The 27655-nt window shown below is 34.0% G+C and overlaps 1 protein-coding gene across 2 annotated transcripts in view; it reads right to left on the bottom strand.

The window, feature by feature from the left end:
• The window catches only part of TLK1 (tousled like kinase 1), a 164526-nt gene that overhangs the window by 127981 nt on the left and 8890 nt on the right, over positions 1-27655 (bottom strand). Inside the window, exon 2 of one of the 2 annotated variants that reach the window (XM_074215727.1) lies at positions 15992-16060. The exons of the other annotated variant lie outside the window; for it this stretch is intronic. Within the exon in view, the coding sequence (XP_074071828.1) occupies positions 15992-16060 (69 nt within the window). The remainder of the gene's footprint in view (positions 1-15991; positions 16061-27655) is intronic. 2 annotated transcript variants of the gene reach the window in all.

The following is a 27655-nucleotide window of genomic DNA, read 5'->3' as shown; positions in this document are numbered from 1 at the left end:
TCTATCCATTGTGCCACCTAGCCCCCCCCTTTTTTTCCTTGAGGATCAATATATGTTATCTTATTCACTTTGATTCTCCCATTGAATGCACCACATACAGCATGTCAATTAATTTTCAGGAGCCTCTGGTTCCAAATTTGTAAAAAAAAAGAGAATACTAATACCTGGAGTAATTAAAACATGCTCCTCCTCTAACGCTCTATCATGAAAAAAGCTTAAATCAGCAAAGCCAAAGTCTAGCAGGTACTAAAAGTTTGAAAGTTTTATATCTCTAGTCCAAGCACCAATCAGGTTAGCTTCCAAGTAACTCAATGCAATAAAGGCCAATCAGTGTTGACGTTTTTGGTCACTACAATTCTCAAAAAAAGGTTGTTGTCAGAAAAAAAAGAAAGAAATTTTAAACAAAGTGTTTTATAAATTCTAAAATACTATATAAATGCCAATTAGTTGTAGTTCTTTATTTTAATGCTGTTATATTGTAGAATGGCCTCAATAAATGCTTGTTGAATTAAACCTATATATAACCATCTCTAACTCAACTCAAAGTGTCTTCTTTTGCCCTCTTCAGAAAAACATTCTATCATTTCTAAATACTGCATTCTACCCAAAATAAAAATAATCTCACATCTCAATCCACTTACCATGCAATATTTATATTTACTTCACATTTTGCACATACTCTATTTTCTTTTTTTTTTTTTGCAAGGCAATGGGGTTAAGTGGCTTGCCCAAGGTAATTATTATAAGTGTCTGAGGCCGGATTTGAACTCAGGTACTCCTGACCCCAAGGCCAGTGCTCTGTCCACTGCGCCACCTAGCCACCCCCCACTGCGCCACCTAGCTGCCCCCAAAATAGATGACTTTCTTAAACACTATAGTCACCCTCCTCCCTTGGTTATGTTAAAAATTTCAAATAAAGTATCCCTTTACTAAAAAACTTGAGGATGAAGCAAATTTCTAATTTCTTACAAAAAAACTGACAAAAAAATTTTAAGTCCCTGGCCACCTAGTAGAACACTCCAATTTCAGTGATTTCGGTAGATTAAAGACTACTTTTACTAAGAAAATTGTGGTAGTTTTGCTTCCTTTATTTTCTAGCCAAACTAGAACAAATAAAACATTTCATCACATGCATTCCCTCCTCAAATTCTTAATTTACCACTCAAGGCAAAGCCTATTTTGAGAATACTGAGTAATGGAGAATCAATACACACACATACACAAACATGTTCTCTCTCCCCTTCAAACAAAATTTTAAGTTCCACGAAGGCAAAAACTCAATGGGTTTTTTTGTGTTTTTTTATGCCCAATATAATGCTTTAAATATAATGTAATTCCTGCCTTTTATTAGGCATCAATTTGCATACTTGGGAATCAAAAAGTTTGTCACATTAATTATAAATCTGAATTTATCATATGTAAAGTAGGCAAGAAATGTTGTACAGGAGACAGACTAAGAGATGAGTTTTAAAGGATGAATCAAGAATTCATACAGGCAAAAATCAATCCAGGTCAAGTGAATATCAAAGACACGTAAGCAGCAAAGTATAGAATATATTCAGACAATAGTAATGAATTTAGATATAATACAGGAAATAAAGGCTAGTGAATGGATCTGTGATTTCACTGTTTGAAGGAGCTCGAAGACAAACTCTCTACACCAATGTCAATGAGAATGATTTCTGCAACTCATAGTGTTAACAGAATTGCCTATGAGTTAATGACTTAGCTAGGGTCAATTTCCCAATCATGGAACTTGAATTAAGGTTTTCCTAACTCCAGCTTGCCAAGACTTGCTATCTGATACACCACACTGACATATCATAGAGGCTTGAAATGTTAGGCTGAGAAGTTTAAACTTTATTTGGAAGAAAGAAACCTACTTAAGATTTTTGAGCCTGGATTGAGATGATGAAATCTGTGCATGAAAATAGTCTGGCACATTGCTTTTGAATATTTGTTTTAAAATCCATCAAAATGTTCAATTTTGGGAACACAGATTTCAGTTCCCGATGATTTTATGACATGGATAGATAAGACCTTTTAGATGTGCTCAGGACTCATGATTTCAGGTCTTATGAAGAGAAGATTACGTCTGACTTATTAATGACTTTTTTCAACTGAGAATACTTGTATTCCAATGGATCCAAGATCTTATCAATATGAACATTCACTCTACTTGTGTGGAACCTATTCATGCCTGCATGTCTTTCTTTAAGATCTCTAGGAAAGGGGCAGCTAGGTGGCACAGTGGATAGAGCACTGGCCCTGGAGTCAGGAGTACCTGAGTTCAAATCCAGCCTCAGACACTTATAATAATTACCTAGCTGTGTGGCCTTGGGCAAACCACTTAACCCCATTGCCTTGCAAAAACTAAAAAAAGATCTCTAGGAAAAGAGTCATCAGATTTGCTGGATACTTTCCTCTGGCTATTTTAACATTTCATAGAAAAGAGTGAAACATTCAATTTGTCCAACTATTATAGTTTACATGACTGGTCTACCTCATTTCTAAGCATAGAACTTTTCTTATTAGGCCAGTTAGAACATTTCTTAACAAGTCATTGTTAGTATTTCTTCACTTCCAGTGTACTTCAAAACCCAAACACTTAACTCAGAGTTTGTGTACTTCCCTCTCCAAAGAGCCCATGAATAAATTTCAGAGACCTATAAATGTGTTTTAAAAAATTTTTTGATAACTATTTCAATATAATTGGTTCCTTGGTAATCTTTTGTTTTTACTTTGCACACTCTGAGAAGGGGTCCATAAGGTATACTAGAAAATCAAAGAATATCATGACTCAAGAAAAGTTAAGAATCCCTGCTCTAGAGTTAATGTTTCTCCATTAACCCCATCCTAAACATAACATTAAATTACCTGAAATATAGTTCTAATTGACTTATTCTTTTTTACTTACTGAAGTTTCCAAAAGCTTCATAATTTTTCCCAAAGTTATAATGTAGTTGTCCAGATTTGCATTCTTGATGTGGTCCATGGTGTTTTACTCTCATTCATGCCATATATTCAATCATTTGCCAAATTTTGTCATTTCTAACTCCACAACACCTCTTGCTTCCAACTCCTCACTAACTCACACAATTAATACCTTAGCTCAGATCCTCAACACCTCTTGCCTGTATCATTGCAATAGCCTCCTAAGTGGTATCCCTGTCTCAAATTTTCCCCACTCAAGTCATCTGTTCCACACTACTGTCAAAAGTTATTTTCCTAAAATAGAGTAGTTTTGATCATGTCACTATTACTACAGGGTCAGATAGAGTTCTCTATTTGACATTTAATGCTATTCATAATCTGATCCCTTCCTATCTTTCAACTTACTTCCACAATCCTTTATTCCCATACTATATTGGCCTATCTATTGACTCACACATGACACTTACATTTACTTTTACACTAGCTTTCCCCCATATTGAAGATATTTTACCCTTCTCACCTCCACATCTTAGAATACATGGCTTCTTTCAAGAACCAGTTCAATGCTACTTTCTACTAGAGGCCTTTCATAGTTCCCTCTAAGATTACTTTCCAACTATTCCACATGTATCTGGTACATATTTATATGCATAATGTCTTTCCAATTCAAATGTAAACTTATTGTGATGGAAAATGCTACCCACAACCAGAGGAAAAACTATGGAATCTAAATGCAGACCAAAGCATACTATTTTCATTTAAAAAATTTTTTTTCTCTCATGCTTTTTCCCTTTTGTTCTGATTTTTGTTTCACAAGACTAACATGAAAATGAGTTACATGATTGCACATGTACAATCTATAGAAGATTTCTCACTGTTGTGGGGGGGTAGGGAAGGGAAGTAGAAAATGTGGAAATAAAAAAATCTTACAAAAAGATGAATGCTGGAAACTATCTTACATGTAATTGAATTTTTTTTTTAATTTTTAAAATGTTGATTTTTTGAGGGGATTTTTTTTGTGCCCTCAGTTTAGCATAATACTAAGCATAAAAGAATGTTTGTTTCTGTTCCTTTACATGTAGCCTGTAAAACCTCATAAGCTAAACCCTTCAAGAACTATATCCATGCTCTTGCTTGGATTGGAGAATCAAAGGAATCCTAAATGAACATCATTTTTTTCCCCTCCTCCCTTTGCCCCAGCTTCCTGTCTTAACTATCAATGTGGGATAAGGTAGTCATTGCTGGGTTCTGCCTCATCTGAGACCACAGACAAATTACCCAATCTCTCAGTTTGTTTTCTCATCTATAAAAATATGGTTAATACCTTAATCTTATAAGGTTATTGTGAGGATTACTTAAGATATATCAAGTTCCATCAAAACTTTAAAGCACTATACATATAATTATTCTCAAATGTTACCTCCTGCACTCTGCTGAACCTTGTGATTTTTATCACACAATGCCATGCATTAGTTATTTATGCACATTGCACCTCCCTCACTAATCATAAATTCTTTGAAAGCATTAAGTCATTGTCTTAGAAATCTTTTTTTTTGCACCTCGCAATTATCTGGTCAATGAACAAATTTTTTAATAGTAAGTACTAACCATAACCATGCTACAAGGTAAGTTTTTTTTTTCATTTGGGATCATCTGTTTTGTTTTTAACACTAACGGCTGGTATCTGTGATTTGAGTTTAGGCTAAACAGATACAGTAAAAACTATTTCAAGACAGAATGTTAAGTCTTCTACAAGAAAGGTGTAATGTAATAAGTAATTGAGTATTGATCCTAATTTTTGCCTATCTTCTCAATTCTTTCTCTCTGGGAAAAGAATTTTTCCATCCACATTTATCATATTTTCCTATGTATAAGATGCACCCTTTTTTGAAAAATCTGGGGTCTAAAAAAATGGGAGCATCTTATACAATGGTTGTAGATTTTAACTTGCATTTTCCACTTTTTTGACTTGGTGTCTTTGCATTCACTTTGTCACATTTGTTACCAGTATTTTAGATTACATTTTGCCACATTCTGCCCAGAAATGGCTCAGAAAAGATTTTCATACAGTGCGGAATTCAAGTTAAAAAATGACCCAGTTTGCAAAAGTGAATGGAAATCGTGCTGCTGAATGTCAGTTTGGTCCTCCTCCAACTAAGAAAACAATTGAAGACTATATGAAGAAGAAATCCTCCCAAAAAATGCCAAGGTAGAAGAAGGCCATGCATGAGAGGCAAGTCAGCAAAATGGCCTGATTTGGAGAGGGAACTGAAGAGATAGATGAGCAAAAGGGCAAGTGGAACTCCTGTGTCCACAAAGGTTCAGTATGAGGCAGCTTGAACTGCTGATGAAAAAGAAGTGACTGACTTCAAAGGAGGACACAACTGATACTTCAGGTTCATGAAACAGAATGAACTAAGTATGCATCCAGGCACCAGACTTGCCCAGGGAGAGCTTGTGGTCAACCCCAGACCAGAACATAGGCAGGAGAGAAATCAGAGTCCCTACTAACACAGTGATCTGTCATCAAACACAAATGAGGACGAGCTAATGGACGACGGGTTTAAGTCATGAGGAATTGTATAAATTTTATGTTGAATAAAACGAGTTCAATAACTTTGTATAATACTTTTTTTTTTCAAATTTCAGGCCCCAGAATTAAGGTGCAGCTTGTACATGGAAGCGTCTTGTACATGGGAAAGTACAGTGTGTTTAAAAATGAATGGTTAAGACACACTAGAAAAAAGGAATCCAACTGAAAGGGCTAGTCTCAAATGAGCACAGCAAAAAAAGGTTTAAAAAAAGGATTACTCGACAATCTGCCTTCATGGGGGGGGGGGGCACGTTTTAAGAAAAATTCATCTGACTTGCTGAACTGCTATTATTAAAACAAACTGACCACTTTATGCTTACTTTATTTTATTTTGTTTTCTTTTTATTTTATTTAAGGCAATGGGGTTAAGTGACTTATTAAAGTTTACACAGCTAGGCAATTATTAAGTGTCTGAGGCCAGATGGGAAATCAGATCCCCCTGACTCCAAGCCACTGTACCACCTAGCTGCCCCACATTACATGCTTATTTTAAAGGAAGATCTTTTATACAAAGCACAAGCAAACCATTTTATTGAATCATGACATGCTAATTAAATATTACGGTCCTTCAACTGCAAGTCAACATCTGCACAATTAGCATTTTTTTTACCCAAGTGATTTTTAATATATAGATTACTGAGTCAATGTTGAAGTATCATGGATCTCTGAGAAAAGGTCTTACAATGTTCTGGGAATAGATGCATTCAGCACAGTTCCCTAAAAAGGAATCTCTAGCAGACTTTTTCACTTAAAGCAAGGGTACTTAAACCTAGGGTCCAGAAACTTTTAAAAGTATTTTGATAAATATATTTCACCAAAATTAGTGTCCTTTGTAATTTTAGGAATTTTAACGATAAGTTAGGTTTAAGGCTCAATTTTAAAAAAAAATTCTATAAATTGCCCAGATTAAGTGAAGAGGAGATAAAATACCTAAACAACCCTATCTCAGAAAAAGAAATTCAACAAGCCATCATTGAACTCCTTAAGAAAAAATCTCCAGGGCCTGATGGATTAACAAGTGAATCCTATCAAACATTTAAGGAACAATTGGTTCCAATTCTATATAAACTCTTTGGAAAAATAGGGAAAGATGGAACTCTGCCTAACTCATTCTATGAAACCAATATGGTGCTGATACCTAAACCAGGAAGAGTTAAAACAGAGAAAGAAAATTATAGACCTAGCTCCCTGATGAATATAGATGCAAAAATCTTAGCAAAATGATTACAAGTTATCACTTGGATAATACATTATGATCACATAGGATTTATCCCAGAAATGCAGGGTTGGGTCAATATTAGGAAAACTGTTAGTATACTCAATTATATCAACAACAAACCTATCAGAAATTATATGATCATATCAATAGATGCTGAAAAAAAAGCTTTTTGACAAAATACAGCACCCATTCCTACTAAAAACACTAGAGAGTGTAGGAATGGACTGTTCCTTAGAATAATTAACAGTTATCTATCTGAAACCAACAACAAGCATTATATTCAATGGGGAGAGGCTAGAGGCACTCCCAGTAAGATCGGGGTAAAACAAGGATGCCCATGATCACCACTATTATTCAATATAGTATTAGAAATGTTAGCTTCAGCAATTAGAGAAGAAAAAGAAATTGAAGGAATTAGAATTGGGAAGGAAGAGACAAAACTCTCACTCTTTACAGATGACATGATGGTCTACCTACAGAATCCCAAGCAATCATCCAAAAAACTACTAGAAACAATTAGCAATTTTCGCAAAGTTGCAGGTTATAAAATAAACTCTCATAAATCCTCAACTTTTCTATATATGTCTAGCAAGATGTAGCAGGAAGAGCTAAAAAGAGAAATCCCATTCAAAGTAACCTCAGACAATATAAAATACCCGGTAGGCTATTTGCCAAGACAGACTCAGAAACTTTTTGAAAACAATTATAAAACACTTCTCACAAAAATTAAATCAGATTTAAATAACTGGGCAAATATCAACTGCTCATGGACAGGTAGAGCTAATATAATAAAAACGACAATTCTACCAAACTAAACTACCTATTTAGTACCATGCCAATCAAAATTCCAAAAAAAGTACTTTAATGAGTTAGAAAAAGTTGTAAGTAAATTCATATGGAGAAATAAAAAGTCAAGAATTTCCAGGAATTTAATGAAAAAAAGTACATAAGAAGGGGGCTTTAGCCCTACCTGATCTGAAATTATATTATAAAGCATCAGTCATCAAAACTGTTTGGTATTGGCTAAGAAACAGAGTGGTCGATCAGTGGAATAGACTGGGTGCAACAGCAGGAAACGATTATAGTCATCTACTGTTTGATAAATCCGAGTCCTGCTATTGGGATAAAAACTCTCTTTGATAAAAACCTGCTGGGAAAATTGGAAGTTAGTATGGAAGAAACTTAGATTATACCAACACCTCACACCCTTTACCAAGATAAGATCCAAATGGATACAGGATTTAGACATAAAAAACAATACTATAAGCAAATTAGAAGATCAAGGGCTAGTTTACCTGTCAGATCTACAGAAAGGGGAGCAGTTTATGGCTAAGGAAGAGATAGAGAACATCACCAAAAAGAAACTAGATGATTTTGATTACATTAAATTAAAAAGCTTTTTGCACAGATAAAACCACTGCAACCAAGATCAAAAGAAATGTAGTAAATTGGGAAACAATCTTACAACTAATGTTTCTGACAAAGTCATTTCTAAAATATACAGAGAGAACGGAGTCATATTTAAAAAAAAAAAGCCATTCCCCAATTATGAGAAAGATTTCCAACATGGAAAAGGTGTCCATGACAAAAGAAAAAGTTAAGAATCTCTGAGATTTATGGGAACCTAGATATCATTCAGGATATCTCAGGACAGTGATTATTTTTTAGCAAGAATGTATCTGTTTTGTGTCTTCTCACTTGAAATAATATCAGAAGGTAATTGAATAGAATTTTCTCTGGTTGCATTTATCAAAGAATCTTTTATGGGTTTAACAAATATATAAAGGGCACCATAAGAAAATAGTCTAAGCAAATGTTTTGCAGAACTGGGGAAAATCCCTGAGTAGCCCTGCTCCCCCCTACTCACCTCCCAACATTTTTTAAAGAGGAGGAGGGGCTAATCTACAAACACATAGCTGGATCTTATACTCTCCACATCTTTCAGGTGACCATGACATGTAAAGATGTGGTTCACTCTAGATTATTGGCAATGGCATGTGAATTCCTTTCTCATGTGCTCATCAAAGATAGCCTCAATACATGAAGGTATAAAACTCTTGTATTTGTTGTCTATTGTTCTGTTGATTTTTCATCTATGAATATTCTTGGGTTACTATGATGTCATAGAGTCTAATATAGTGTTCTGGAAACTTGTTTTCCTCTCTATCACTTTTTTTTTTTGTTTTTACAAAGCAATCAGGTTAAGTGATTTGCCCAAGGTCACACAGTTAGGTTCTATCACTTTTTTATTGGCACTCTTTCACCTTCCTCGACAGTGTTTTGTAAAAGAATTTGTATTCAAAAATAGGGTTTCCCTGGGACCCTAATGCATTATTAGGAGAGTTATGAACAGATTCAACCATTCTGGAGAGCACTTTGGAATTATACTCAAAGGGCTATAAAACTGTGCATAACCTTTTGACCTAGTAGAAGACTACTAAATTTGTATCCAAAAGAGATAACCAAAAAAAAAGGGTAAAAAATCCACTTGAACAAAAATATTTATAACAGCAGTATTGACAAAGAATTGGAAATTAAGGGGATGCCCATCAATTAGGCATATGAATGTGATCAGAACACTATTGTTTTATAAGAAATCATGACAGTGGCAGCTAGGTGGTGCAATGGATAAAGCAACCGCCTGGAGTCAGGAAGACCTGAGTTCAAATCTGATCTCAGACAAACCTAGCTATGTGACCTTGGGCAAGTCCCATTGCCTTGCAAAAAAAAAATCAACAACAAAGAAATCATAAGGAATGATATTTTTTAACAGCCTAGAAAGAGTTGCCTGAACTAATTGCTGAGTGAAGTAAGCAGAACCAGAAAAAACATACACACTAACAACAACACTGGGTGATGATCAACTCTGACTTGTTCATTTCAGCAGCACAATAATCAAAGACAATTCTCAAAAGACTTGTGATGGAAAATATCATTCATAACCAGAAAAGAAAGTTTAAATGCAGATCAATGTGGGGTTTAAATGCAGACCAAAACTGTCTTCAGTTTTTTAAATTTATCTTCGATCTTTTTCCCACTACATAGATGATATTAGATTTCTTTCTGTCAGGAAAAGAGAAAAGGGGGAGAGAGAGAGAAATGTAAAATTCAAAACCTTGAAAAAAATTTACTGGTGGAAAATACTCTTGCATGTAATTGGAAAAATAAATAAAACATTAAAAAAAGAATTAAAAAAAATTAGGGCTTCCAAATTTTGGTTGTCATACTTTACACTTGGAAAAAAAAATTGTGTTACAAAGGCAATTTCTCAGCTTTCTGACCCTCTTGTTATGGACGTTGATTTATTACTAATAAACTGATTCATGAAAGAGCAATAATCAAAGTCAAATTTTTGCCTTTGTCCTATTCCAATTTTTCAACCACTGACAGTTTGTCTGTATGTCAGTTTAAAAAAATTTCTCTGCATTCTTTTCATTTTTTCCTTTTAATGTGATATTCTTAACTTCTGTTGTAACTAGTCACTTCATAGAAACAAGAATTCTGAAACAACTCCTATATTAGGAAGTCATTCATCTAACTTTGAAAGAATTAAGAACTCTGAACAATGCAGTGACCAAACAATTCCAAAGAACCAATGATGTAGTATGCTACCCACTCACCTCCTGAAAAAAAGACAATGGACTCAAGGTGCATGCAGAAAGAGACAACTATTGCTTTATCTTTTTATTCGAAATTTTAGAAATATGAAATGAGTTATTTCCATACAAATTATAGAGCAAATTGATACACTTAATATAAGAAACTGCAAATGTTACAAAGATTTTTTTTCCAGTGAGAGGTAAGGTAAACAGAAAAGAAAATAAGAGGCTTGCTAATGGGAAAAAAATAAAAAATAACTGCCTGATATGAAGTAAATCAAGTACTAGAACTGCAGTAAGAAAGATCCAAGTTCAAATGTGACTTGAGTACTTACTACAGACAAATCAGCCTTACTACCTACATCAAGAAAATGAAGATAATAACAGCACCTTCCTACCAAGGTTGTTATGTGAGGAACAAATGAGATAATTGTAAAGTGTCTGGCATAGTAAGTACCATAGAAATATTAGTTGTTGTTATTAAAATATTGTACATTTCATTTCTGTATAGGATTATCTGATGTTTGTTTTCTCAAGTCTCTTCTTAAAGTCATGTATTCATGGTTTACAGGCATAAAGTTTCTCAATAGGCTACAAAATTTTAGCTCCTCATATTTTAAACCTACACTTTATTTTCCAACATACCTTTGCAATATCCTCCTGTGTCATCTTCACAATGACAAAGATATTCATTTTCAAAGCAATCACTACTATAACTAAGATTTTTTTCAGTATAAGACAAAGAATTGAATTGTCATTTTCTAAAATGCCAACCTAATTTATCTAATAGTATAATTAAACTATTCTGAGATCACTGTACCTCTAAACAAGCCCTGCTTCAAGTTCTAGTTCTAACCAAATTACTAATAAAAACATGGAAAGGAGTCAGTTCTGCTCTTCACTTCCTTAAAATCAAGAGTCATGACCAAAAATCCATTATTACACATTGAGGATCAAAGAACACTAGCAACAATGATACAGATTACTTAAAAGATATTAAAGCCACAATTTCAGGGTGATATGTATTTCTCTATAAAGTTATACATTAAATATCAAAAGTCTAGCATGATTTTAAGTCACATGAGGGTAAAGTAAAGTCTCTGAACTTTAGCTAAATTCTCTCACCAAGGGGTGCCCTATCAACAAGTCTTGGTGATAAATTGGATACCTCTTCTGATAATTTTTTCCTTTTTGTTTCTCCATGCAGCTGTTCTTTCAATCTTTTAAGAACATTTCATTCTCTCATTTAATAGAACAGTGCAAAGGTATTCTTCTAGATCCTGCACTTTCTCCAGTAGATAGATGAATAAAGAATCTATTAAGCAATACAAATACAAGCAGCAAGGCAACCCCTGCCCCTCAAGGAGTTTATATTCTAATGGGTCAAGGTAACACATAAAAAGGAAGATACTAGATGGAAATGTTTAGAAAACATAGGCAAGATAAAGCAAACTTTCTCCTATCAGAGACCAATAGAGGCAGAGTTTAACTAAAACATTAAAATATATTTTTTACAAGTGTTGTATATACACATAGTACAATCTCTGTAGGGTCCTGTAATATTCTTCTAGTCCTTCATTCTTGTTCTGTTTTTCTAGAAAACACTCTGGTTACCTGCCTATTTGGGCAAAGGATTTTAGGTGGATGAGCTTTTCTCCCTAAAATAATAGTTGAAATTATCAGATTCTTGCCAGTGTCACACAATGTAGAATCCCAAGCTTTTAGCAGTTAGTCTTTCAGTTGTAGAAATGCCTCCTGTAGTATTCCAACTGATAGTTCTTTTTTTTTTTTTGTATCTCCTATCCCCATCTATAAGAAAACAGAAACTATCTACTTGCAACTGGCCTCTTAGTTGTACCACTATATTTGCAGAGAGGGAGACAGACCACTTAGGAAGCTATTACAAGGTCAACAATGATAAAGGCCTACCCTGGGGTGGAATTTAATATGGAAAGGTCAGCTGACTGACTGTAAGATGCTGTTAAAAAAAGGAGAAAAAAAAAGGAGATTATCATAGGATCTGACAAATAAGTAGATATGGGGAAGAAATGGAAAAATCAGAGCAAATTCAAAGACTAAATCTGAGTATCCAGAAAGATGATGGAAGCAACAATAAATAAGAAAGATGAGAGGGAGTTTGAAAAAAAAGATGACAACTTCAATTTTCGTCATATTGAATTAAGCCATCCAGGGAGATGTATTCAGTAGGAATTGAAAATGTGAGTCTGGAGGCTTGTCATAAACCAATTTAGTGTGCAACTGCACCACACCAAGGCCATTATTACTTTCAGTGAAGAAACAATAACCATTAAAATATAACAATCAAAAACTATATAAATACTCATTGATTGCTAAGTGCAAAACACTTTGTTAGACAATAGGGAAGATATAAAAATAAGCAGGATGCTGTTCCTGTTCTCAAGATTCTTACAATCTAACTGAGAAGGGGAAAATACATGAAGAAATGAATAATATAAAATAGCATATGTGCCACATGAATAGTAAATGAACAACAATATAATGTAGCATATACGCCACATGAATAGTAAGACTGGTTCAGTCAGAGAGTAGTCGCATCAAAAGGAACTTTAAAAGAAGAGTATACAAAAAGAGAGAGAGACATTTCAGAAGAACTAAAAATGCTGTAGCAAAAGCTCAGAACTGGAGTCATTTGCATATGAAATTTTCTAGGAACAGAGCATCCTTCTAGGGGAAATATTGAAAGATAAGGGTGAAGGAAGATAATATAAATGAAATAGTTAGATAGCAATATAATTAGGAACCCATTTGTATAGGTGTAAAGTTCTAAGTGCCACTCAGATAACTGCTTGCTATAACATATTCAACCAATGAAAAGTTCTTTAAAGAGATACAACACAAAACTTATCTGAAGGATTATCACACTCTCCAAAATTAAACCACTATTAAGTAAACCTCATTATCCTCACATCACAACTCATCAAAATGTATACCAAAGTTTTCAAGCTATAAAGAATATTTAGAGATCATCTTATCCAAACCCCTTATTTTACAAAGAAATGAATAACTAGAGTAACCACCAAGTGATGTACCCCTTGATGCAATGCTGCTTGGTAGCATAGCCAATATAACCCACATCTCGATTTCATGTCAGGACAATGCTCTGAGTCTCTGTATAGACTCTAGAAGTGTCTTCCAGAGGATCTACTCAGTTAATAACCATAATCTTATTGAAATACACATTTTTATTTCTTTTCCTCAGCTTTATAGAACTCATACTGTGAACCTCATTCACTCTTCTGAATTTATGTATCAAATGAGCTTTCTCAGGAATATCTGATTTCCCACTGTTGACCCTATAACCCATAACACTAGCCTAATCCAACTCCCAGTCCTTGTTTTTTTCCTCACAACAGATCAAATACATTTATGTTTTAAAAAAAAAACCCAACATTTTCTATTAAAGTAAGTGGATATTCCTTTGGAACAACAGTTCTAAAATTTTTTTGGCCTCAAAAGTTCTTTACACTCTTAAAAACTAAGGACCCCCTCCTCCAGTGTCTATGTGGACTCTATCAATCTTTACCATATTAGAAATTAAAATGTCTATGTACTATTATGAAAAAATGGTATCCCTAGTTTTTTCCTAGCCCCAGCTAAGAATTTCACCTTCCACAAAGTCTTTCCTAATCCCTCTTATTTCTAGTACCCTCTCTCTGTTATTTCCAATTTATACCATATTTGCCTTGTACATAATTATCTTCATGTTATCAACTTACAATATAGCATGTAAGTTTTGAACTTATAGATCCCCTGAAAGGATCTAGAGATATTCAGACAATAATTTAAGTATCACTGCTCTGGACAATTATGTGAGTACAACTTCATAAAATAAGACCAAGTAATATCACAACCACAGAGAAACACACAATTTCAGGACTCATACACTTAGCAGCCATATAGTCTAACCTACATATAAGAACAATACTCCATTACAGCATATGTAACAAAGTAGTCATCAAAGCTTCTGCTTAAAGATCCCCAAGGAATAAGGAACCCATCATATTTTCATGTACTGCTAAATAAACTTTTGGCCAGTTAATTAGAACAATTCTTTTTCATCAGCATACTTGTAAGATCAAGTACTTCTATCATATGACATATGATCACAATTCAATATAAAACCAAACCAATTTTAGATATATTTATCAGTAATATTAAAAACTATCATTTGCTGATTTTATTATGACTAGTAGAATGTAGTCTTTCTGTCTGCTGGTTTACCTACTACTACTATCATGTCTTTAGTTCTAATAATATAAACTACAACCAAAGAATATGAAGATAAAATGTGATACATAGCTAAACACAGTTTAAGAAGACTTTTCCATTAGCCTTTCTCCTAAATCTCAGGCTGCTTTCATAGAAGCATGCACAGGAAGCGTTAGCATAGCAAATGATGCTATGAGCAACAGAACCACGACAAGGTCCTTCCTGAGTCTGTTGAACTGTAAAATTATACTAACTTGAGAGAACTGAGATGGGTAGAAAATACTGAAATCAATCTTATGCCATTTAAATGTAATAATGGTATCCATCCCTATCTCTACAAATGTCAGATGATTCAACAATAATCTAAATCCAGTCATGCTAATTATAATTTTACTTCACTGGAGGATAAGTAAGGAGAATAGTGGAATATCTGTCAGGAATTCACAAAAAGGAAATGATCTAAAATAAGCCCCCAAATAAAGTCCCAGGACAAGAAATCGACCAACACAGATATAATGGCATGCCTCTCTCAAATTTTTCCTCAGTCACCACCCACACCCACACCCACCTCTCCTTTTAGAGACAATAACTAAAAACTCGGGATCAGGAAATTCTTCCCCTCCCAATTTCAGGTAGTCATCCTGAGAAAAATTAATCTTCATATCAGAGTATCAAAGCTGAGAAGATACAAAAACACTAAGGCACCAGGAAAAAAAAAAGATTCTTGCATTTCCAGATAAATTTCCTAGAGAAAGAGAGACAACAACACATGAATTAACACAACACAATGATTCAATATGCTGGGTCAACTATGAACAGATGTACAAATTTACCAGATTTTAATTAACCACAGAATTTAAAGAAGTAACCCTAAATGAGGAGGTCTGAGAGTCACTATCCAATTCAATAAATAGTACTATGCAAAAGTAGTTTGTACTCCAGGAGGTACAAAAATAAAGCATTAAATCCCTCAAGAAGTTCATAGCGACCCCTGGTGTACCTGGCAGGCAAATGAGCACCACTTCCTGGTGTCCCTGGCTGCCTTCAGGCCTCAGCTATTAAAAACCTCACCTTTTACAGGAAGCCTTTCTAAATACCTTTTATTTCTAGTGCCTTCTCTCAATTGATTATATCCAATTTATTCCCTATTTACTTTATACAAATTTATGTGCTTGTTGTTTCCTTCATAACAGCATGAACTCAGGGGCCTGCCTTCTGCATTTCTTTCTATCTCCAACTCTTAGCACAGAAACAGGAACAGTGCTTAATTATTTATTGACTGACAGAATATGCCTTTGTGTCTTTACTTTCACACACACACACACACACACACACACGTGCATTTATGTATTACTACCAGTGAAGGGAGTATATAAGGATATAAGATGAACTCACCCAGTAGCACCAGTAACTGCCAAGGAAGGACAGCAAGAAATCCATGATATTCTCTGGTAATCCTGTGATCTATGGGGACAATTCAATTGACCAGAATCCCAAAATAAGACCCTTGGATAGACTGTCCACCCAAAATATTCTATTATTTCCCTCTACCCCAATCTACCCTTTAAGCTTTCACTCACATTCTCATAAATCTGATAGATTCTTCTAAGGAAAAAACTTGTATATTTTTAAGCTTTAAAAGAATTCTGATGCTCAGATTGAATTAGTCTGACTTCTTGACCAGTCAAAATTTAACATGCTTTTATCATCTTGCTTAAAAATTCTTTATGATAAAAAGGGTAATATAATGAATTGGAACAAAGAGTTTCAGGAAATAATATAAACCAGCCTATCACATCTTTACAATGATCTAATTGACTGAAAATCATTAGAAAAATAGAATAAGACTCCAACATATTGTGATCTTTATAAAAAAATTATTTTTAGGGGCAACTAGGTGGTGCAGTGGATAGAGCCCAAAGTTCAAATCCGACCTCAGACACTTAACTGCCTAACTGTGGGCAAGTCATTCGGTTTTTTTTTTAGGTTTTTGCGAGGCAAATGGAGTTAAGTGGCTTGCCTAAGGCCACACAGCTAGGTAATTATTAAGTGTCTGAGGCTGGATTTGAACCCAGGTACTCCTGACTCCAGGAGCGGTGCTCTATCCACTGAAGCACCTAGCCACCCCTGGGCAAGTCATTCTTAACCCCAATTGCCTTAAATTTAAAAAATTATTTTAGACGTATTTTTAATGATAAAAAAGCAAAAAAAAGTCTTTAAAGGCTCTCCTCTAATCAAATGCTTCCCATATACATTTAAGCTAATGATGTCATAATAGTTATAACCCAAGATATGATTTTTCCAGGATCATAGTAAGCAAAATAACAGGTCATCAGCTGGAAAAAGGAATTGTTAAAAAAGGAAGAGAGGGCCTAATATTTAGGGTTAGTTTTTTTACAGTTCTTTTTACAGGGTAGCCTTGCAAATCCTAATAAGTTTTTTCACCCTATCTTATTTATATGCATGGGGCCCTGGAGTCAGGAGTATCTGAGTTCAAATCCGACCTCAGACAATAATTACCTAGCTGTGTGGCCTTGGGCAAGCCACTTAACCCCATTTGCCTTGCAAAAAACCTAAAAAAAACGAGAGGGCAAAGACAACTAAGTTGTCTGATATGTTAAGAGTATTCTGGATATAAAATATTCCATATTACAAAATGTTAGGAAACTCAGGTATCATCTGATTCAATTTTTTTTATTCAACCAATAGGAAAAAAAACAGGTCAAGAATAGTTAGTGACAGAACTAACCCAAATTTAGTATTCTTTCCATATCACTGGGTCATCTGCCTAATAAGAATAATGATAATATTTTCATAAGTGAGAAAATACCAGTGAAAAAATATACCTAGAAAAAGAAAAAAACTTTTTCCTGAACTAGTCATTTTTACTCAAATCTTACCAAATTTTGTTATCTGAATAACTTCAGAAAAGTTTCAAATCTTAGTCAACATCATATGACATGAGAACTAAAAAAAAAAGCACCTGGCGATCTCAAGTTACATTTCAAGAGAAGTATGATAAGATATGTAACAGTACCCCCAATATTCTGTTTTCATCAGTGTAGGGTTAATTAATCAGAACTTCAAAAGGTCAAGATACAAAAAATTGAGGATTTTAAACCTGGAAAAGAGAAAATTCTTAGGTTTTTTTGGGAAGACAAGTGACTTGCCCAAGGACACATGGCTAGTATCAAGTGTCTGAGGTCAAATTTGAACTTGGGTCCTCCTAACTCCAGGCTGGTCGACTACACCACGTAGTTGCTCCACCAAAAGGGAAAATTCTAAGGGAAACATGATAGCTATTTTAAAGTACTAGAAGGGCTAGAAGAGGGGTTATACCTGTTCTACTTGGGGGTAGAGAACAAAATGAGGGAAGGGATATAAGTTGCAAAGAAGTAAATTTCCAGTAGAAACAAGCAACAATTAGTAGATACATCATTCCCCAGAGAAGGCAGATGTTGTCAGGCAAAAAGGGGAATAAGAAATTCCAGTGATCTATGAGAACCTACTTAAAATGTCTCAGATCTTAAACCAGAAACTCCCTAAACATCCCAGAATCATTTGAAACAAGGTATCAATGGCAAGTACTTAAGATTTGTAAAAAATCCTTAAGAAATCACATAGTTAAATACCCTCATTTTACAGAAAAGAAAACTGAGACCCAAAGAAATCAAGTAATTTGCCAAAGCTCACACAAAAGCAGGATAGCGAAGATTAGCACCAAATTTTTCTAAATCCAAATCCAGGTTTGTCTTTTTATTTATGTTTCTTTCCCTAACCCTTCAAATTAAGAAAAAATAAAGTTTGAGTCTAAATAATTTCCACCACAATAGGCTGCTTGTTTGGAGGCAGTTTTCTGAAATCACCAAAATACTAACTGAAGAGACAAAATTTACCCTACTTGCCAAAACTTAAAAGTGCTTGGGGGGGGGGGGGGGGGCGCTAGGTGGCATAGTGGATAAAACACCGGCCCTGGAGTCAGGAGGACCTGGGTTCAAATCCGGCCTCAGACACTTAATAATTACCTGTGTGGCCTTGGGTAAGCCACTTAACCCCGTTTGCCTTGCAAAAACCTAAAAAAAAAAGTGCTTGTGCATTACTTATCGATGTCTTTCCACTACTCTTATTAATCTTTCAGTCTGTACCAGGGAAAAAATTATGCTCCAGGCTTTATAATCAGGTAACAAATAACTCCTTCCAACCAACAACCCTCTCTTCTCACACCCACAATAAATACACAGGAAAACAGCTACAATTACAAAATTAACTAAATAGCTTTGAATATTGAAAATGATTTGATATTCAAACTATTTACATGCAATCTTTTTAGAATTCTATTCATTTTGAAAATTACTTATACTGATAGTAAAAAGTCACTGTCTTCACTACTAAAGTGTGAAACTAAGATCCTGTTTATTCACATGGGACAATAGTCAATTACTTTATCATGGGGTCCTCATGATTGATAACAATGACTATATGTGAACAGACTGTTCAGTACTTCATGTAAATTTCTGGGTCAATCAAATGAAACAAATCACTCATGATCAATTCATTTGACTTATTTATTCACAGTCAGAATTCAAAGAGTGAAAAGACCTTGCAAACTTAGCTTTCAAAGCAGAACATCCAAAACGATAATGCTGGTAACACACTGTCTCTTAAATTAAGTGTCCTTTGAGTCATACCCAAAAAGAATTAGAAAAAAGCAAACACTAACAGACAAGTTTCACACTGGAAATGAAACTTTTTTTGTTTGTTTATTTATACCTTTACCTCTGATGGTGCAGTGGATAGAATGAGGGGCCTTGGAAACAGGACAGGAGTTCAAATACAGCCTCAGAAACTTGCCATTTACTAATTGTGTGTGACCGTGGACAAGCCTCCTGTCATCCTGACCATATCTGGCCACTGGACCCAGATAGCTCTGGAGGGGGAAAGTGGGCATCACCTCACTCAAATCCAATTCATGTGCTTATCATGGCATCACCTCCCTGATATCATGGTCTTCTTCGAGAATGAAAGACTAACAACAATAAAGTACTACATTCCAAGCACTATACAGAGCACTTCACAATTATCTTATTTGAACCTCACACATAATGAGGTGCTATTATTGTCCCCATTTAACAAAGATGAAGAAACTGAGGAAATCTCATGTAGACTTCCTAATGCCATTAACTGTTACAGAAATCAAGAAAAACCAAGAAATATGCCTCTGTTCATAGGGAATAAGGAAAAACTTCAATTGCATTCTGACCATTTAAAAATTAGCTCAATGGGCTACATTCTTCTAATTCTACTTGGGCACCAAATTCAAGGGGAAAATAAAATTCCCAATTCCCATTAAAACACTGAAATGAAGGGGAACAGATGTCCATTAAATGGGAAATGGGTGAATAAATTGTGATAGATGAATGCAATGAACTAATTTTGTAGTAAGAAATGCCAACTATGAGAAATTCTGAAACTATGATTCATATGATCTGATACAACATAGAAAAAAAAGCACAAACAGAAGAATACAATACACAATAACTAACACAATATAAGTAAAAAAAAAGATCACTAATTAGAAAACAAATTGCTAATTAACTGTAAAACTAATAATGGTACTTAAGAACAAATAATGAAATTCATCCTTCTTCCTCTCACTAGTAAGGGCACAAAGTGAGAAATGTTGTCTACTCTGTCAGACAATATCACAATATCACTGATAGTTGCCTTTACTTGATACAATGGAGAGTTAAATCGGAAGGTGGGAAAGGGAAAAATATATTCATAGCAGTAGATAGTTTAAAACAAAAAACATCATTAAATTTTTTAAAGGGGAAAAAAAATCAAACATACAAGTGAAATCACAATTCCAACTAAAATGAATTTGAAAGCATTATCCTCAAAAAAAAAATGCAAAGAAAACACAGTTAATACTACATTTCTAATGTTAAGTATGAAATCTTCTGCCTATAATTTGGTAGATAGAAATTGTATTTTTTTAAATGTTATTTATTTAACGCAATGGGGTTAATTGACTTGCCCAAGGTCACACAGCTAGGCAATTATTAAGTGCCTAAAGCCTCATTTGAAATCAGGTCCTCCTGACTCCAGAGTCCATGCTCTATCCACTGCTCCACCTAGCCCCCCCCCCAAAAAATATATATATATATTTTAGTTTTTGCAAGGTAATGGGGTTAAGTGGCTTACCCAAGGCCACACAGTCAGGTGATTGTTAAGTGTCTGAGGCCGGATTTGAACTCAGATACTCCTGACTCCAGGGCCAGTGCTCTATCGACTGCGCCACCTAAACTCCCCAAAACTAAAAAACAAACAAAAAAAATTACTAAAATATGTTGTAGTTGCCTGAACTAAACAAGCAAGCCCAGTTAAGGGGAGAAAAATATGAAATCCATAGAAAGATTATCAGATCACATCTTTTGAGAAAAACCACAAAGCATTATCTACTGTAAACGAAGCATCACACCAAATAAACTCCTTAGTGCACACTATTTGTTGCTTTCATGCTTTTTTCAGACAATATAATTTGAGACAACTGAGAAGTAAATTGTCTTCAAGTTGCCATATAAGCTGAAGAAAGCACAAAATAATTCTGAAAAATATTGTGAAATACTGCTTTGATACAAAATAACCAGAATGTAAAGATACTACTTTGATAAAGATATTTTTAAACTGAGAATTTCATTTTAAATGAAAAAGCCAACTTTGGTTTTCAATCAATAGTTTAAAGTTAGCACTACATCCATAGGGATTTTCCATCTAATTTTTTTTGCCTTCTCCAAAATTCCCTTTTATCACAGCATGCCTTTACCAGTTGCCTACTACTTAAGGACAAGGTTATTCAAATTGGCCTAGAATTCAGTTTTTGGATTTTTCAAAGATTACAAGTATTGTCTTAGCTTAAAATGTTATTTAAAAAAGTAAAAGTGAATGAAGGAGCATGATATTCCATATTTTTTTATCAGTGAATTACAGATGACAAGGCTGGTAATTCCTGTTCTAGGGTGAAAGTAAAGTCCTCTCCTAGAAGCAGAAGAGAAGATATTAGAGCTTCACACTGACTTTTGGCCCAAGAGTCATGATATTCGATTAATGAAATCAAATATTCTCTTTAATGGTCAGCAAATAGCATCCTGAGTGAGAACAAAGACAATAATTTAAATAATTCAATTTTTAGTTCTATCATGGATACAGAATAAGGATTACTAAGGTCCTAAATCTTAAGATAAATATCCAAGAAATCACTAAGCTATACTTGCCTAGAAATTAAACAACTATTTATAAATATAACAAGATTATTTAATTCCTCTAATTTAAGTAAGAAAGAGTCCTTTGAAAGTTATCTAATATTCAAGAAATCAATAATAATCAGTTGATCTTGGTGAACAGGTACTGAATGTTAAAGAAATAGGAGATAATCATATACCATAAAATCATCAAACTAAACCAAAAGCACAAAAAAGAAAACTTATCAAATAAGTCTCTTCTCACACCCTCTTCCTAAAAAGGCATTAGGGAAATATGAAAAATCATTCTACAAGAAAATTACAGACAGAGAAATAACAGACATTTTGTTAAAAACTCTTGGAAGAATTAAAGAGAATTAGAAATTAATGATTTTTAAAATATGTCAATATTGCCTCTAAATTCTTTTGTAGATAGTTAAGCACTAGCTTTGGATGCCCTTTCCTTCCCATAAATATAACAAGTTAAACAGAAGGAAAGAAAAGCTGTAATCAGAAACAGTAAAAATAATCCATTATTTTACAGAATTGAACACAGGCTAATTTACACACACACACACACACACACACACACACACACACACACTCAGTTGAAATGATAAACTGGGTTGCAATCAATATGAATTCATAATCTCTAATAATTCAGCATCCATACCCTTGGACCATGCCAAAACAGAGGGGATCTTTCTGAGATAGACTAGTAGTTTCCTGCCTATCTTAAAACTGAGAGCCTTCAATATCTAATAATTTTAATTATTATCTAGAGGGCTTCAAAATTGGAAGCTAAACAAATTCTACTCCTATTCTCATCTTGAATCCTGAGGAACAAGGAAGAGTTGCATTCTTTAGGGCAAAACATACCTACAAATACATGGTTCATGATTCACACTTAAATTTCTAATTTTCAAGAGGAAAAGGAAAAAAAATTCCAGGAGTTGTTCTAGAATGTCTAAAACTTAAATCTTCAGTTGTTATACAAATCAAGCAGAGAATTTCTACAGGAAACTTAAAGAATTCTAAAATAATTTGATATATAGCTACAATCTTGCCTAGAAGAATATTGTCTTCCCTGGTTAATTTTTCTCTCAATTTACAGAAGCTTGCAATGCCCAACAGTGCTTACCACAAAATGGTCTTGGTCTCTAATCACTTTTGCTTCTATTCTATCCCTCTACCAAGGACTCCCAGGTGCCATGGTTCAAATATGACTTATTACATGATCTCTTTTGTACTTGTTGGACAAGCGACAGAAATTGTGATTGCCTAGAAAGAGAGGAAAGAAGAGAAGAGAAGGAAGAGACTGATAGGACAGAAGAACTTTATCCCAAGGGTATGAGGTTGTAGGAAACAAGACAACTTCAGCTGGTGAGAAGTCAGATCCAGAACCTTTGTCCTTTGAAGATAGGTGCAATCATTTGGATAGATACATGTATTTTGCAGGAAAACTCAAAATTTTAAATAGTGTTTTGGCTGCACAAAAGTAATACTTATTTTATTACAATCTTTCATATGGTTACAATGTATCCAATCTTAGAAGTCATTTTATCTCTTTTGGCCAGTTTCTTCACTGGTTAAACAAGGGAATTAGATGGGATTTTAAGATATCTTCTGGCTGGCAATATTATTCCATAAATAAGTAAAATTAGATCTATTAATTGTAGCATTTTTTTATTAAAACAGTAACCTACTCATAAAAGTATGACTATAAAAAAAACAGTAACACAGGCTCATCTGACTGATACATTCTAGAAAAATAATGCTGACTTTAATTAATAGTCAATTCATGTACTTTATAGTAGAACAAAATCCATGAGATTTATAGCACAGTTTTCTCAAAAAACCAACTTAGGGCAAATCAGTTAACACATCCTTATACTAATTTACTCCAATTTTCCCTATCTACTCCCTTAGCAAAGAGTAAGTCTCCAATGAACAATCATGTAGTGCTGCTTAGGACTATCGAGATCAAAGAAGAAATTCAGTCTCTTCTACTTTTTTGAGACTCAGGAGAAGTTAAGTGATTTGCTCAAGGACATATAGTAAGTAGCAGAGAGAAAATTTGATAAGTTTTCTGATTTCCATTTCTAGTGTTTTGTCCTTGAACAATACTGACTTCGTCAGGTTTTGAAGCATTTTTTTCCCATAAGCTCCAACAATTCCATTAAGTATTTAAGCAAGGTAGTAAAACTCCCATGTTAGACAGATAACAAAATATGAAGTAACAAGCTAAAAGTTAGGCTACTACTTGTATAATAATGAAGACCAGGAAGAGTCCCTGGTTTTCGATCTTCTGAATCCTACATTCTTTCCATATCACCAATTAAATAAATACTTCTGAATGCTTAAGTATACTTTCAAATGCTTAAATTTCCATAAAATTATCAAGATCACTGCATTAATGTCCTCATTTGTCTTGTTTTTGTTTCCTCCAGACCTGTGAATTCTGTTATTTAGGTATCAGTAAGGGCACTTCTACCAATGAAGCTTAACTACTATTCTATAACTTATAGTTTTAGAGGGTTTCCTGGGGCAATGAGAAGTCAACTTGATCAAGTTGACACAGTTAGAATAAGACCTGAACGGATTTGTTGCAGCCACCAAAATTATTTTCCTTATATTCAGACTTACAAGTCTGAATCACACTCTGACAAAACTCTTCAAATGGTTCCTAATTGTCAACAAAGTAAAACAAATTCTTTTTTTGCCTAAAATGCAAGGTCTTCCAATTAGCAAAATCCAATCTTTTTAAGCTTCCTTTATTTCTCTCTTCCACATACTGTAGCTATAATGAACTAGTGGACTTCTCCATCCTTCCATTATGGATATAATTCCCTTAGACTTTTACATAACACTGTAATTCTCTAATGAGTTTTTTCACATTATATTTATTGCTTTACAGATTATATTACCTTATTGTTAAGCTTACAAAGCAGGGACTATAATTTTAATTATATCTCAACTGCCTAGGAACAAGTTATCCAGTAGGCATTTAATAAAGGCATGTACAAATGAATTGAATCAGTAACAATAAATAGAATTATATCTTTAGATCTGGGACAGCAGAGGTCATCTAATCCAACCCTCTCATTTTACAGAGAAGGAAACTGAATACCAGGAAGGTTAAGTGACTCTGTCAATGTCACAACAGGAATAAGGAGCAGTGACAGGTTCTGAAATCAATTCCTCTAACTCAGGCACTCTTTGAATTAAACAATTTGGTCTCCTTGTGTCATTGGTTGCAAAGCAGAACTGGATTACCCATTGATAACAATGTTATTTTGCAACAGGATATATATATATATATATATATATATATATAGAGAGAGAGAGAGAGAGAGAGAGAGAGAGAGAGAGAGAGAACGAACTTCCTACAAAGCTTTTAAAAGATTTTTTAAAACTAAAAAGAAAAGGGGCAGCTAGGTGGCAGAGTGGATAGAGCACTGGCCCTGGAATCAGGAGTACCTGGGTTCAAATCTAGCCTCATACACTTAATAATTACCCAGCTGTGTGGCCTTGGGCAAGTCACTTAACCCCATAGCCTTGCAAAAAAAAAACACCTAAAAAAAAACAAGCAAAAAAACCCCCTAAAAGAACAGAAATTACTTCATTAAGAAGTTTCAAAATAACTTTGAGGCTCAATCTCAATCTAGAAAATAGAAAGGGAGTGGATCAAAAGTCTTCTCATGTCATTTTCTTTTGGGTCAAGCTTTACTGTATTAGACTTTTTTTGATATTAATTAGTTCTGCTAAATTTTCCCCCCTTTTTTATTTTTTGATCTGTAGGGAAGAGGAAAAGACATATATGATGGAATATGTAGGTAATGAAAAAACAAAATGTCAATAATTTTGACTTTTTATTGATTCCTTGTTTTACATAAGGAAATTAAAAACAAAATGTAGACTTTTAAAATATTCTACACTGTACTTTAAGTCATACTAGTTCAAGGATTAACAAAAATGCTAATTTACCAAATTTTTAAAACATTTAAAGTCACTGTAAGTTTTATCTGTAGTTTTTGGAAATGGGAAAATAATCTCAGAAGTCCTGGCAATCATGTCCAGTTTTATCATCAACAAACTCATCAGGACTTTTACATTATAAAAATTTTAGGACATTGAAAGTTCAGTCTGTGACAAAACAACTTTCTTTTGAACTCATTATTTTTTATCACTACAATCCTTCTGGGCAGCTGGCACAGTGTATGGAATTCTGGGTCTCAAGTCAAAAGGACTTCTTTCTTCTTGAGTCAAATCTGCCTTCAGACACTTATTAACTATATGATTCTGGGCAAATCAGTTAATGGCTAGCCTCAGTTTCCTCAACTATAAAATCAGGTGGAGAAGGAAATGGCAAAACCATTTTTTGCCAAGAAAATCCCAATTGGGGTCTTACAGAGTTGGACATGATTGAAACAATAGAATAGCTCCTACAATCTAAAAAAAGAAATGGCAATTTCAAACTAATCTAAGGGGCAGCTAGGTGGCACAGTGGATAAAGCACCAGCCCTGGAGTCAGGAGTACCTGGGTTCAAATCCGGTCTCAGACACTTGATAATTATTCTAGCTGTGTGGCCTTGGGCAAGCCACTTTAACCCCATTTGCCTTGCAAAAACCTGAAAAAAAAAACCTAATCTAATGACTTTAACAAAAATAAAGTTAACATGATCTATAATTAGTGCACATATGAACAAGAGGATCCTTCTTCTATATTACATCAGTAATAAGCAGTACTTCAGTGCCATAATGTTCTGTTAGCTAGTCCTCATTTCTGTCATGAAATTTAAGATACTAATAAAATCTAAATTTATAGTCAGAACTACTAAATTCAACCAGGAATTTACTATAACTATCATTGATCTCTAAGAATTTGAATGAATAGCAGTAATAATATAATATATGCATATATATAGGTTATGTTGTCAAGTTATCATATATTTACTAGTTAGTACTCACAAATATTTTAGAAGATAACCTATCTCTACTTAAGTAGGCAAAGTGAAGATAAAAAGCACAATTTGTCCAAAGTCACAATTAAACTTAATTTTTGTCCTCTTATTCAACTCAATTTTTTAATTTGCATACTTTAAAAGCAAATAAATTTGACTATAAAACAGCATTGTCATAATCTCATTTTCAGTCATTCAAGGGATATTTACATATCCTCTTATAGTAATGTTGGTAGGAAAAACAAAGAGAAACAAATTGAAATATACTTCACTTCTGGTTCTTAGTATGTGTTGAATTTCAATTTATTATCTAATTTAAAATCTAATTGTTTACAGCTGATTTTAATCAACTATCTCAAGATATTAAAAAAATCACAAAGAGAAAGATGGCTACAGAAACACAAAATTGTTAGTGAGCTAACAGTGACATTAGTGTAGTCACTGGGGAAAGTATATGTAATTACATGAAGTAACAATAAGTTTCATATGCCCTGAAATCTTGTAACTTGGCAAGTACTCCAAGCAGGTCAAAGATAAAGAAACTCCAAATTAGTTATAGCAGAACTTTTATATGGTAGCAAAGAAACTGGACAAGGAAGGTACACAATAAAGATGAATACCTAAAACAAATAGTGGTACATCAATGTAATAAAATATTACCAAAGTGAAAATAATGACTAATATAAAGAATTATATGAACAGAAGCAGAGTGAAGTTAGCAGAATCAGGTAAACTATGAGGGTCTACAACAAAGTAAATGTAAATAATTAAACAAAACTGAATACTACATAATAGTGACTAAGAAAAGTTTGGAAAATGCCCCTTACTCCCACTTCCAAGGTTTACACTCCCTT

This window comes from Macrotis lagotis, chromosome 1, assembly GCF_037893015.1.
Source record: "Macrotis lagotis isolate mMagLag1 chromosome 1, bilby.v1.9.chrom.fasta, whole genome shotgun sequence".
Lineage (NCBI taxonomy): Eukaryota > Metazoa > Chordata > Mammalia > Peramelemorphia > Peramelidae > Macrotis > Macrotis lagotis.
Note: the sequence above shows the minus strand (reverse complement) of the source record. Positions and strands in the feature narration are given on the sequence as shown.